The sequence below is a fragment of the Sinocyclocheilus anshuiensis genome, unplaced genomic scaffold (assembly GCF_001515605.1).
Source record: "Sinocyclocheilus anshuiensis isolate Anshui unplaced genomic scaffold, SAMN03320099.WGS_v1.1 scaffold67, whole genome shotgun sequence".
In the NCBI taxonomy this organism is placed as follows: domain Eukaryota; kingdom Metazoa; phylum Chordata; class Actinopteri; order Cypriniformes; family Cyprinidae; genus Sinocyclocheilus; species Sinocyclocheilus anshuiensis.
This window is the reverse complement of record NW_015552546.1, coordinates 1,652,753-1,665,682: the sequence shown is the minus strand read 5'-3', so window position 1 is coordinate 1,665,682 and position 12,930 is coordinate 1,652,753. Positions and strand designations below refer to the sequence as shown.

At 36.6% G+C, this 12,930-nt stretch overlaps 1 protein-coding gene across 2 annotated transcripts in view; it reads right to left on the bottom strand.

Annotated features, from left to right (window-relative positions):
• Positions 1-6,865: 6,865 nt before the first annotated feature.
• The window catches only part of LOC107664214 (cytochrome P450 2J6-like), a 6,883-nt gene continuing 818 nt past the window's right edge, over positions 6,866-12,930 (bottom strand). Inside the window, exons 2-11 of one of the 2 annotated variants that reach the window (XM_016454725.1) lie at positions 12,635-12,680; positions 11,366-11,574; positions 11,124-11,286; positions 10,216-10,365; positions 9,927-10,087; positions 8,779-8,955; positions 8,469-8,607; positions 8,192-8,379; positions 7,850-7,991; positions 6,866-7,306 (exon numbers count right to left, since the gene is read on the bottom strand). In XM_016454725.1, the coding sequence (XP_016310211.1) occupies positions 7,131-7,306; positions 7,850-7,991; positions 8,192-8,379; positions 8,469-8,607; positions 8,779-8,955; positions 9,927-10,087; positions 10,216-10,365; positions 11,124-11,286; positions 11,366-11,563 (1,494 nt within the window). In that variant the 5' untranslated portion in view covers positions 11,564-11,574; positions 12,635-12,680 and the 3' untranslated portion in view covers positions 6,866-7,130. Of the gene's footprint in view, positions 7,307-7,849; positions 7,992-8,191; positions 8,380-8,468; positions 8,608-8,778; positions 8,956-9,926; positions 10,088-10,215; positions 10,366-11,123; positions 11,287-11,365; positions 11,575-12,634; positions 12,845-12,930 lie in introns of those variants that run through there. The other variant, XM_016454724.1, reaches the window with a different exon arrangement.

Sequence of the window (12,930 nt, the reverse complement as noted above, 5' to 3'; positions counted from 1 at the left end):
CCTCCAGTGAATGATTTAATCCTATGAAAAGTTATCTACATGGTCAACATATTGTCTCATTGAGAGTAATTCCTCAACATCCTATAGACACACCAAATACCACATTGTTTGCCATTTAGTAATATCATTACAAACATATCTAACATTTTAAATTAGCCATGCCACTGTTAGCATTTGCTACATGTACAGTATGTATTTCAATGTTGTAATATTTTTTTATCCATTTAATTTAGGCTACTATATACACTATATATATATTTCTTTAAATAAATTCAATTAAAATAAACATTTTCTTATGGATAAAAATCTGTCAGCTTATGCTCTAAACTATAGGGAGCCCTTTTACACCATAAGGTTACAATTAACAACAAAGCCCAAATTAAATTTAATAACTATTTATTTTTAACGACAATAATCAACACTCAACTTAAAAATATAATGCAGTTTTAAAATTAACTTCTAAATTATACCGTTTCTATTTGTTGTTGAAATATATTCATTTATACCGTGGCTGTCATAACTTGTTTCATAACAGATTTTTTTAAACATACATTTAATAATTAAGACATCATTAACAGGTAAAGTAAAATATAATGAGTATATAGTCTAATATTTTGTGAAATGCTCTTTTCTAGACTTAATTTTTCTAGCAAACTAATGAGGTGTGGACACTGATGACTTGCCTGAGGTCAATGAAATGCTATGTGGCATTTTGTTTACAAGCTGTTTTATTGACGTCTTTCCTTGGTTGAAAATTCAACTCATCAGAGAAGGTCCAATCTTTATGGTCTTTTGCAAACCTCAGCTTGGCTCTTCTTTGCTTCTCATTTATGAAGAGCTTTTTTCTACCTTTCCACGACTTCAGTCTTGCCCCTAAGAGCCTCTTTCGAACCATCCTTACTGTGCACTTCACCCCAGCTGCCGTTTGCCATTCTTTTTATAGGTCACTTTTTGAATGGCATCCGAATGAGTTGGCGGTCATCCCGGGTCAGTGGTAGACCTTGTTCTTATGAACTGCTGTCTTTGACATTTTAAGGATGGAAGCAACCTGACGCACACTGTATCCCTCTGCCAGTAAAGCCAAAACTGAACCCTTCTTTTCCTCACTTCTTTTAAAATCTTTTGGTATGGTCGATAGCTATTATTTGATTCCAGTTACTTTTGAGGTAGCCTAATACTACCATTGTTTTGCCAGCTGGTCCTAATCAGTATTTCATTAAGCAGAATGAGGTGTGTGATTGAAGAAAAATTAAGAAAAAGTATTTTAAAGGGGTCATATGATGCGATTTCTTGTTTTCCTTTTCTTTAGTGTGTTATGTAGCTGTTTGTGCATGTATAAGATCTGCAGAGTTACAAAGCTCAAAGTATCCCAGAAAAGGATTTATTCTATCTAAAAGAGAAGGCTGATCCAGACCTGGCTAAAACGCCTCATTCAAACACGCCCCCACATGTCTACGTCACAATGTGGAAATATTAGCGTAATGCCGCCCAAATGTGCACGCAAAGAAAGAAGGCGTGGTCTCAGGAACAGCAGCAGTGTTGATGCAGCCATGTCAGACGCTGTGTATTTCAGTGCGAAAGCAAAAGCACTTTATTTGGCCTTCCGAACGTAGATGCAATGAGGAATCATTGGTTAAGATTTATTTACAACAGAACAGCACAACCCAGATGTTCGAATTTGTGCAACGCATTTTATGGAAGACAGTTTTTTGAACCTAGGAGAGTACAAGGCTGGCTGTGCAAAGGCTATTTCTAAAATAAAAAGGGTCAATTCCGACTTTGCTATGACAATCTGGTGCTTATTCTAAATCAGCTACTGTACTTATGTTTTGTTAATAGTTTAAGTATTTGCTATTGACTGTTCAAATGCGGAGTTTTGCGCAGCATAGAGTAACGCGTCGTGTGTGTGTGTGTGTGTGTGTGTGAGGGGAACAGGGCCACATCACAGCAGTGAACAGCCTGTCAGAAATCATAGCACGTCAGCTGTCTTAACCTGCGGCTTGTGTACTGCATCATCACTGTGTCTGTCACGCGACTCTGTTCCCCTTTCGGACTTGAACTGATGGTAAAACTAACGACATTATTAACTGTCTTTACATTTTTGTTGAAAGCTGAAGCTCGCGATTATGGTAAGGGGCGTTACATTTCCGACGCATGCTTGTGGTGTTCGGCCAATCACAATGCAGTGGGTCAGCTGGCCAATCAGAGCAGACTGCACTTGTTGGAAGGAGGGGCGTTGTTGAAAACGACGGTGTTTGAGAGAGGCGGGGCATAGAGGAACTACAATAATGTACAGTATTTGAAAAATAATGTGTTTTTTGAACATTAAAGCATGTCAACATACTCTGTTATACCAAATACACAAAATAATGATCTTTAAAATAGCATTATATGACCCCTTTAATTTTTTCCAGAGCTGTACATGTGTGTGTGTGTGTGTGTGTGTGTGTGTGTATATATATAAACAAATATATTATAGATAACAAATCTATGATAGATAGATAGATAGATAGATAGATAGATAGATAGATTGTATTTCCATTTGTAGTTCCTTTTTACTTTTAGCTGTTACAGTGACTAAACAGGCATAATAACTTTCTGCTTGATTTATAACTTCTGTAATCTAAGAACAGCAGTCATCACAATATACAATAATCACAGCATGCTTTAAATTACAAGGGCATGAACCGGCTCGCAGCAAGGCCCTTCTGAATCCAGTTTGACAGCTGGAAAGCGCCCGATCATCTTGTTTCCACATGGCTGCCTGCCTTTGCAGTCACTGCTAACATTCTTAATGACAACATTCTTGATGTCTTGATCATGGCATGACGTCAGCGCTGCACTCACTAACTGGCTTACAGTACGCCTCTTCTGAATCCAGTTTGACAACCGGAAAGTGCCCAATCACCTTGCTTCCACATGGTGGCACGTCCTTACAGTCATCTTTAATAACTTTAAAGAGAACAGGCTTGCAATCATAATCACAGCATGGTGGGATATAGTTGCAGGGGTTACTGCAAGGGTTGTTGCATGCCACTTTCTTGCAGTTGTCCTTACAACCATCACAGTATGATGGGACAGGGTTGCAACAAACTGGCACACAGCATGTCACGTTCTTGCAGTCATTCTTACAACCATAATCACAGTATGGCGGGACAGAGTTGCAAGGGTTGCTGCAAACCGGCATGCAGCATGGCACTTTCTTGCAGTCGTCGAGTGACAGCAAAACATCAGACAGGGCAACAGTTCACTAAGCTGCAAAAAAACAAAAAAAAATAGAGAGAGATAGTGAATGACAAACATTGTCTTTAAGTAGCTATTCAAAACCATTTGACCCTTGTCATTGGTTAAAGCATGCCAGTTTTCTGAAAGCAAATGTGCTAAATAAACCCAGAATCTGAGTAGAATACCATTAATCGTTTGACACCACTAATATATATATATTATATAATACATGTTTTCAGTTGTTTTTCTTGATTGTGTTTGAAAGGCTCTTGTCGGTCTTGCTTGAAGCAGCTCTTCTCTTGCTCTGATGTTTCTCTCCTCAGCAGCCCGGTATATATTCACATCTTCATCTTCATCTCCACTCCGTCCACAGATCAAAGTGGGAGAATGTAAGTCTTATGGAAGTGAGAGTTTAGAGTTCATCGTGAGTCTCACTGACTTCATTTTCAATACAGAATTAGTGCAATTTTTTACAGCATTGCATAGAGGAAAGTGTCATTTTTGCTCACAATGGGAAATGATGTTTAATGAGAAGTAATTAAAAGCAGTTTAATGAATAGCATGTGTGGACTCTTCATGTTATGCAATGTTTAATGCAATGCCAAAGCATGTTCATTCAATCACTCAAATGATTATATATTGTCGTACTATATATGGAGGGGGAAAAAACTATATACATACTAGAAAAGTTATTCTAGTGTGTGGAAAAAACTTTTCTTTACGAATGAGATCAGTCTTTAGAATGTACACTTTTAAAAGAAGTATTTATAAGAACGTACTATTTATTTTTTCTTACAAGCGAGTTTATATCTCACAATTCAGACTTTTTTCTCAACAATTATTTATTTATTTTTTTTCCTGAGAATTGCAAGAAAAATGTCTGAATTGGGAGATATAAACTCAGAATTGCAAGAAAAAGGTCACAACCGACTTTTTAAATTTTCTTATTCCTTGGCAGAAATGGGCTTCCATGGCAGAAAAGTCTGAATTGAGATATAAACTTGCAATTGTGAGGAAAAAAAAAAACACAATTACCCTTTTTATTTTTTATTCCATGGTGGAACAAAAACAAAAAAAGAATTGAGAGATCTAAATGAGAAAAAGTCAGATTTGCAAGATGTAAAGTAACAATTTGGAGGGGAAAAAGTCAGAATTCTTAGTTTAGGTCTTGCAATTCTGTGTTTATATCCCTGAATTCTGATTTTTTTCTCAAAATTGTGAGATAGAAGGTTGCAATTACTTCCATCTACTAGTCTTTCCACTCAAAAATATCACATTCTATATCTTGTATTATTACAAAGATTACGATATGTAATTCAATATATTACATACTGTTTCTTTGTAATTATTTGTGAAATGTCCTAGTAATTTCTGAGTGAAAATTGTTTCTACACCATTGTTTATACTCCTGTTATGTTGGATCCACACAATTCACACACACGTCCTCATAGTGACACTTTTCCACACACAAACATCAAGCACGTCTATTTTTTTATCTTTATTCCACAGAGATGCTGCTTTTCTGCAATGCTGCTTCTCATTTTTGTTTGTGCTATAAAGGAGTTTTATAAAAAAAACTACTAAGTGATGACATCTGCTTTAGATCATGCTTGTCAGATTAAATCGAGATACAAGTTGTTAATCTGTCTGATTAATTCTCCTAGATGACAAATGAGGTGTATTCTTGTTAAACCTCCTTTCCCATTATCACTAAAATGACTCACATTTACACTTATGTAATGCTATAGGCTGTGAAATCTAATGCTAAATACAGCAAGTGAAACAATCTTATGTAACACTATAAAGACTGCACTGCTGTATGTAAGTTTGAATAAGTGAGACTCATTCTAAACACTAAACCTGCCCTCTCATGAAAAATAAAATTCTTCATCTCTGAGCTGTGGACGGGGTGGAGATGAAGATGTGAATATATACCGGGCTGCTGAGGAGAAACATCAGAGCGAGAGAAGAGCTGCTTCCAGCAAGACTTACTTAGAGTACAATAAATCAGGACTGAACACATGTAAGTATTCAATTCAACCAAATTGTTTGTTTTTATTACTTTAAGATAGTCATTGCTTTGTAATAAGCGGATTGCACTTTTTCTTGCCATTCATCCGCTCACAATCTCTCTCTTCTATTGTTTCAGCTCACACTATGCCTTGTAATAAGTCAGCCATCAACAACTTCCGGAAAGTCGGCCGTTTCCCATCCTTAAGAGTGAAGTCAGACGACTGCAGCACAGTGAAGTGCTCTGTACCTGTTCACAAGAACCTTTGCAGCTGTGTGAGATGCTGTGGTCGTGAGGCTGTCGTGGTGCAGGATGACTGTAAATGCAGTGGAGCGTGTGGAAAGCAGGTGTACGGCTGCATCAAGCCGCTTTGTCAGCACAAACCTTGCAGCAACCTGACATCATGCCATAATCATGTGGTCAAGACCGTCATTCAGGATGGCTGTGAATGCTGGAGACATTGTGGAAATGAAGTGTCTGTCTCAATCCCGGTCAATAAGTAGAAGTGTGCGTGCTGCACACCGGGTTGTGATCAACTCCCACTGCAGCTGACCGACAGAAAGCTGTGATTATGTTGGACTGTGAGGTTTCAGTCCTCAGGTTCTTCTGTCAAAAACTGAGCTTAATCTTGAAGCTGGAAAAATGAGGCTAAAAGTATAAAGAAATCTCAAATGTAAAATAAAAGCATTAAAAAGAAAGCATGAGTGATGTATATGTCACATCTGATAGAAAACTGATAAGAATATTGCTTCAGAATAAATCACCCTAGCAAAATAACCCCATATTAAACTCCAAACAGGCTCTTTAGTTACTCTGGTAGAGTTTAATTTGCGATAAGTAGTCTTGTAATAAGCGGGACAAGTATTATGATCAAATAAACACACAGACATAAAATACTGATTTAAATGAAGGTTATTTTTTTTTACCCGAGACAACTGCAGAGTGCAGCAGACGTGAAACAATAGCAGAGTCGCTTTGGATAAAAGAGTAAAAAAAATAAAAATAAGTCCATTAATACAGTGGTTGTTAAATATAAAAAGATATTCAGTTGCATAACGCAGAGACTGACCGACTCGTTTAGATGGCAGCTGGTCAGAAAGGATGTTTTGAACCAATCACCCGAGTTGTAAATGCCATGTGACCAATGACTCAGCAGTCACAGGGAAATTATATCATGGCACAGCTGATGGCACCACAAGAACATAAAAAGACTCAAACCCTTCACAAACAACTACTCTGAGCTGTGAAGCCAAGGACTGCCAAGGACTGCAGAAAATACAAGTCAGGTGATTTACAGGTAAATCATCTACTAATATTATTAAATATTTAGTCATTTAGTCATTTAGCAGACGCTTTTATCCAAAGCGACGTACAAATGAGGACAATGGAAGCAATCAAAATCAATAAAAGAGCAATGATATACAAGTGCTATCACAAGTCTCAGCTTAATGCAGTACACGTAGCAAGGTTTTTTTTTAATTATATAATAAATAAGAAAACAGATAGAATAGAAAAAGACTAGAGAAGCTAGTGTTAGGTTTTTTTTTTTTTTAAAGAAAACAAGCAGTAAATTAATAGAGTGCAAGTCTAAAAGGGGCACGTTTTTTCACATATATATGTGATTTATTTATTTAAATATGTGATTTATGTTATAAGTTATCAGAATATATAGCTACTTTTGGATGCCTAACAATGCAGAAAGATGCTTTGCACCCTAAACAGCCTTTTGACTGACTTACTGCCTTCAATTTCAGACATTATCCAAATAAATCATGTAGGATATATGATCAAACATGGGTGTTTCATGTTACCAAATAAAAACAAATGCTTATTTGTGCTTCACAGTGAGCTTCAATGAGCGTATTCTTTTATTTTATGGTGCAATCATGTGGCACTATCGAGGTGCAGCACAAATGTGGAAGGGTTCAGGAGCAGAAGCGATGGCAACTGTCCTTTTGAGACTCAGCGTTTCTCCCTCAGGTGGCAGGAAGGTAAAATGCTGCATCAGAGAGACAAAGAAGAGGAAGAGCTCCATACGAGCGAGCTGCTCACCTGGACACATCCTCTTACCTGGAAATCAGGCTCTGGATCAGTTTCTTTTTATTATTAGTTTATATATAGTATCATTCAAAAGTTTGGGGGTCAGTAAGCTATTTTTGAAAGAAATGAATAGTTTAATTCAGCAAGAATGCATGAAATTGACCATAAGCGACAGTAAAGATATTTATAATCTTACAAAAGATTTATATTTCAAATGAATGCTGTTCTTTTGAACTTTACATCCAAAAACAAAACAGCACATCAGCATATTAGAATGATTTCTGAAGGATCATGTGACACTGAAGACTGGAGTAATGAAAGCTCTACATCACAGGAATAAATAAAACATATTGAAATGTTAAACAGTTATTAGAAATTGTAATAATATTATACAAAATTACTCTTTTTACTGTATTTTTGATCAAATAAATGCAGCCTTGGTGAGCATAAGAGACCTCTTTCAGAAACAAAAAAATGTACCGACCTCAAACTTTTGAACAGTAGTGTATGCATACATGTATATATTTATTTTAGTTCTAGTATATATATTACATGTTCCTCCTGGTGACCTACCTATTGAAAAGGGAATGAAATGTTCTCTCTTCAGAAATTTGCCATTTTCATCCAGAAAGTGAGCAGGATTGAATTCATATGGTTTGTGATATTCATTCTTGTCCTCCAGAATTGGCTTCAGCATTGGCAGCACCATCACCCCCTGTCAAAACGAAAGAATTCGAACATTAAACAAAACTGAAAGAATGTTCTCTCCACTCTTCCACAATCCTTCAATCTAATGCTGTATCTAATGTGAATAATCACTGAGATATCCAGTATGGTTCAAAAATCTCTCTTTTTTGGATTTCCGGTTGAAATATGACCTGGATTCTATTCTACAAGCAATAAGTTGTGACTTACCTTTGGTATGAGACATCCTGCTACTGTGGTGTCTTTGCTGGCAACTCTCGGTGGAATGAAGGCAAGAACATTTGCGAACCTCAGAATCTCATGCATCACTGCGTAGGTGTACGGCAGATGTGCCCTGTCTTCCATCAAGGGCTGACGTGTCTGTCCAATCACCTGATCAATCTCAGAATGGACTTTCTCTACGTAACGTGAATGTGCACGAGTAGGTGGACATGCATATACACATCTGCCTAACAAGTAGATAAGTAATAGGAGCGGAGCGGCCCACCTTGCACTTCTGGAAACTTGGCCATGTAGAGTAAAGCCCAGCTAAGTGATTTAGCAGTGCTTTCCGTTCCTGCTCCAAACAGATCCAACACACAGTGTATCAGGTTTTCCTCAGTGAATTCCGCCTCATTGTCCTTACACTGAAAACAATGGAAAGATGAGGAAGGGAGGAATGGACAAAAAGAAGGGTTAAACACAGAGTGTGTTTCATTTGAAATGCTTGAATTATTAGCTAGCAAATGTGCATAAAACCTTAAAAGCCTTAAAATGATTGCATTATCATTATGCAAGCATCTGCTAAAATCAGTTACCTTCTCAATTTCATCCAGATAACAGTCAATGTAGTCTCTAGGACTAGATGGGTTTCGGTCCTCTTTGTGCTTCCTGATTTCCTCCTTAAAAAAGAGCTTAAGCTTGGAAAGGTTGGCAAATGCAGTCTGGTGCTTTCCTGGCAGCAGGGACATCAGAGCGGGAAACGTGTTATACAACTGTTGAGGGACAAACATATTTGGACTTTAGTAGGTTATAAATCTTTGCAGGAAATGACATTTTAACTAAACTTTAATGCATGAGTTAAATTATTAAAAATTATTCCAACATCACATCTCCCTCAATTAATATAAAATCAAAATTGCTCGTAATTACTTTTTTAAATGGATGTTCTTAGCCTTATTCTGCATGTATTTGTGCATGTTTTTCCAAAGAACAAGCATTTGTCTTTGTAAGATCCAAATGGATTGCAAAACAGATTCATATTGACTTTAAAGCAAGAGACGCCTTTGTGAATTACAGTTAAGATATTCAGCAACTACAGCATGCCTTTATTTTTATAAACACATCACATTTCCAGAGATCTCAAAAGCGGATGTCATCATAGTGGGGTAAATTTATATATTGGTGAATACAAAACAAATTTTTGCATTCCCAAAACATTCACAATAGTGTTTCTATGTCTTAACCAAAAGGGGGAAAAAATATCAAGAGATTGATTATGTTGGTCAGAAATGAGACGGACGTCAAATTTGCAGTCGCACCCTTTTGCCGTTGTATTATAAACACTTAAACAGCACTGTTAATCTTTTCTTTTTTTTACTTTAATGCCAAGGTATGAAAAGTGTAATATATTAGTTTAAATAAATATAAATAAGTTTCTTTCTTTTGTTAAACAAAGATGATATTTTGAAGAATGTGGGTAACCAAACAATTGTTGGTCACCATTGACTTCCATAGTATGGAAAAAAAATACTATGGAAGTCACCCACATGGAGGTTACCCACATTCTTCAAAATATATTTTATGTTCAAGAGAAGAAAGAAACTCTTACAGGTTTGGAACAACTTGAGAGTGACTAAGTGTCAGAGTTTTCATTTCTGGTTGAACTATGCCTTTAATGACTGTGGGAATGCATTATTATCACAGTCTGTGAAAAGGGTCCAATATAATAAATTTGGTCCCATACCCGGCCCCAGACATTGATGGGCAGCTTAAAGATTTCGTCTGAATACTGCAGCAGCTCATGAAAATGATGGTCGTCATACTCAAACTTGTAGCCAAAAACCAGGCTGCATATTACATTGCCCACTGCGTAGGTCAAGAGGTGATGAGGGTTGAATGGCAAACCTTGGAAAGCAAGGAGAGAAAGAATGGTTACAGCTGAAAACAGTACTTTCAAATCATTGCCCGTAGAGCGCAGTATGTACTCGAAGCCTGTTGAGATGTATGACTTGACAGAAATGGTGCTCACTGACCTTGCTTGGTTTGCAAAGTACTACAAACAAAGCGACACTCCTGCAGGATGGAGTTTTCTAGAGTTTTCTTGCCCACACCGAAATACTTCAGCGTTGCCAGAGCAAAACGCCTCTGATGACGCCACATGTGTCCACTGGAGAAGATCAGACCTACATACAAAAGGGTAAAAAAAAAAGAGCTAAATGCATGATCCCGAAAGTGAAATCAGTAACAGCTATTACTCATGGCCTGCAAATTTGCTTTTGGGTATGATGTGTGTGTTACACTCTGACAATGACAAATCAATCTGTGCCAAGAAAAGTACAAAGTCTGACAAACTTTCCTACACCATCACAATGGCAAGTTTATGTCACAAAATGTTGGCATGTAAATGTGGTCAGTCATGTGTTGATGAACGGCGGTTTGATGAAAGTGGAGCATTTTACAACACAATTTCAATATATGGAACTTTTGAATTGTGAAATCTACAGTATGTTTTCATAGTACTGAATGAATGAACTTCTTTATTTCAAGAGGGGAAAATTCAATTTCTTGTTACATCAGAATCACCGTAGCGATTAACACAATGTATGTCATGAATAGTTCTGCATATCTTTAACTACAAAGCTTGCTATTGTAGCCACTGCTGAAGGAAATTTTACCACCATAACTGGAGCTTTTCATAGTTTATATCCAAGCTATTTTATTGATAAACAAATTAGCTGTATCTGAAATGTTGCGAATCCTATTTAATGTCGAATGAAAGCAGAATTAAGAAATATTTCATGATGTTCTACAATATTGCTGCATAGTTTATGGTTGATATCTGATTTAACAACGTTATCAGCAGTCATATTTCTGAACATTTTAAAGTGTAAATGGTGTTATTCATAGTGATGTGTTGGCTGTGTGTACTGTGTTCCTCTACCTTGCCCTTTACAGATCTTGTCATTCACAGGGAAGTACGGCCGGTCTGTGAAGATGTCCGCCTGCTCCACAAACGCCTCTTTGAAACTCTCGTATCCAGTAAGCAGTATGCACGGTTTGTTTCCCAGATACAGTGTGCTCACATCTCCATACCTCTCAGCAATCTGATCAACATGTTATCTTGTAATGTGCACAACGGTAGTAGCCATGTCATTACCGCTCTTCATACAACTGAAAACTTACCTTCGGAAAAACCTCCACTGGATCACTAAAGCCTATATTCAGTACGTTTCCAATCAAAGGCAGAGGGAAGGGTCCTGGCGGCATGTTGTTTGTAAGAACATCTCGCAGGTGTTTCACCAGCAGCAGCACACACAGAAATATCAGGAAACCCTGAACATCCATCCACTGACCCATCAGCTGTGACAGCACTGATGCCATGCTTACTGATACTAGAGGCAGGTTACACAGGCAGGTTAGTTGAGAATCATTCTAATATTCTGATTTGCTGCTCAAAAAACATTTATTATTATGCTGAAAACAGCTGAGTAGAATTTTATTTTTAGGTTTCTTTGATGAATATAAAGTTTAGAAGAACAGCATTTATCGCAAATAGAAATATTTTGCAACATTATAAATGTCTTTATCATCACTTTTGATCAATTTAATGCCTCCTTGCTAAATAAAAGTATTAATTTCTATAATGTAATAATAAATATATAATGATTTAAATATACTGACTCCAAGCTTTTGAATGGTATAGTGTATAATGTTACAAAAGCTTTTTATTTCAGATAAATGCTGATCTTTGGATCTTTCTATTCATCAAATAATCCTGAACAAAAATAAATATATATTTTTTTTAAATATCGATAATAATACTCAGAAATGTTTCTTGAGCGGCAAATCAGCATATTAGAATGATTTCTGAAGGATCATGTTACACTGAAGACTGGAGTAATGATGCTGAAAATTTAGCATTGTCATAAGAAATAAATTAATTTTAAAAATATATTCAAATAGACAGCAGTTATTTTAAATAGTAAAAATATTTCACAATATTACTGCTTTTGCTGTATTTTGTATCAAAAAATGCAGGCTTGGTTAGCAGAAGAGAATTATTTAAACAAAAAACATTAAAAATCTTACTGTCCAAAAACTTTTGACTGATAGTGTGTGTGTGTGTGTGTGTGTGTGTGTGTGTGTATATATATATATATATATATATATATATATAGCCCCTCGGTAACCACCCCTCACCGTTACGGCGCCCCTGCACACACACATCAGTTCTCACAGGTGTACATCACCACAAATGTTTCACAAACTTTAATGCGCTTTTAGGACATTTTTGAGCTAATCTCAAGTGTCCAAACACTTTCAGAGTATATAGTAGCTATCAACACGTTTGCTAGGCATGCTCAGCAAGGTTTAGTATTGTGTTATACTTCACAATATGCTGAAAAGGACATGCAAAATATCAGATGAAGGGAACAAGGTTGTATTACTTACCCAGTGTAGAGACCAGTTTTTTTTCTCCCGATTTTCTTCAGTAAACCTGAAGAAAACACGACCATTTACTACATATGTAGCCTACTGTAGATGGTCTGCAATGCCTGATAACTAGCCTAGTTCGATTAATACAGAAGCTTCTCAAAACAACACAATTCACTTTGCTTCCAATTCGCTTCGGTACTTGATTCGTTTTTGTTATAAACATGTGATCTATGACGTCCGAGGTGAGGTTGCGTTAAACGGACCACCTTGATAGATAGATAGATAGATAGATAGATAGATAGATAGACAAA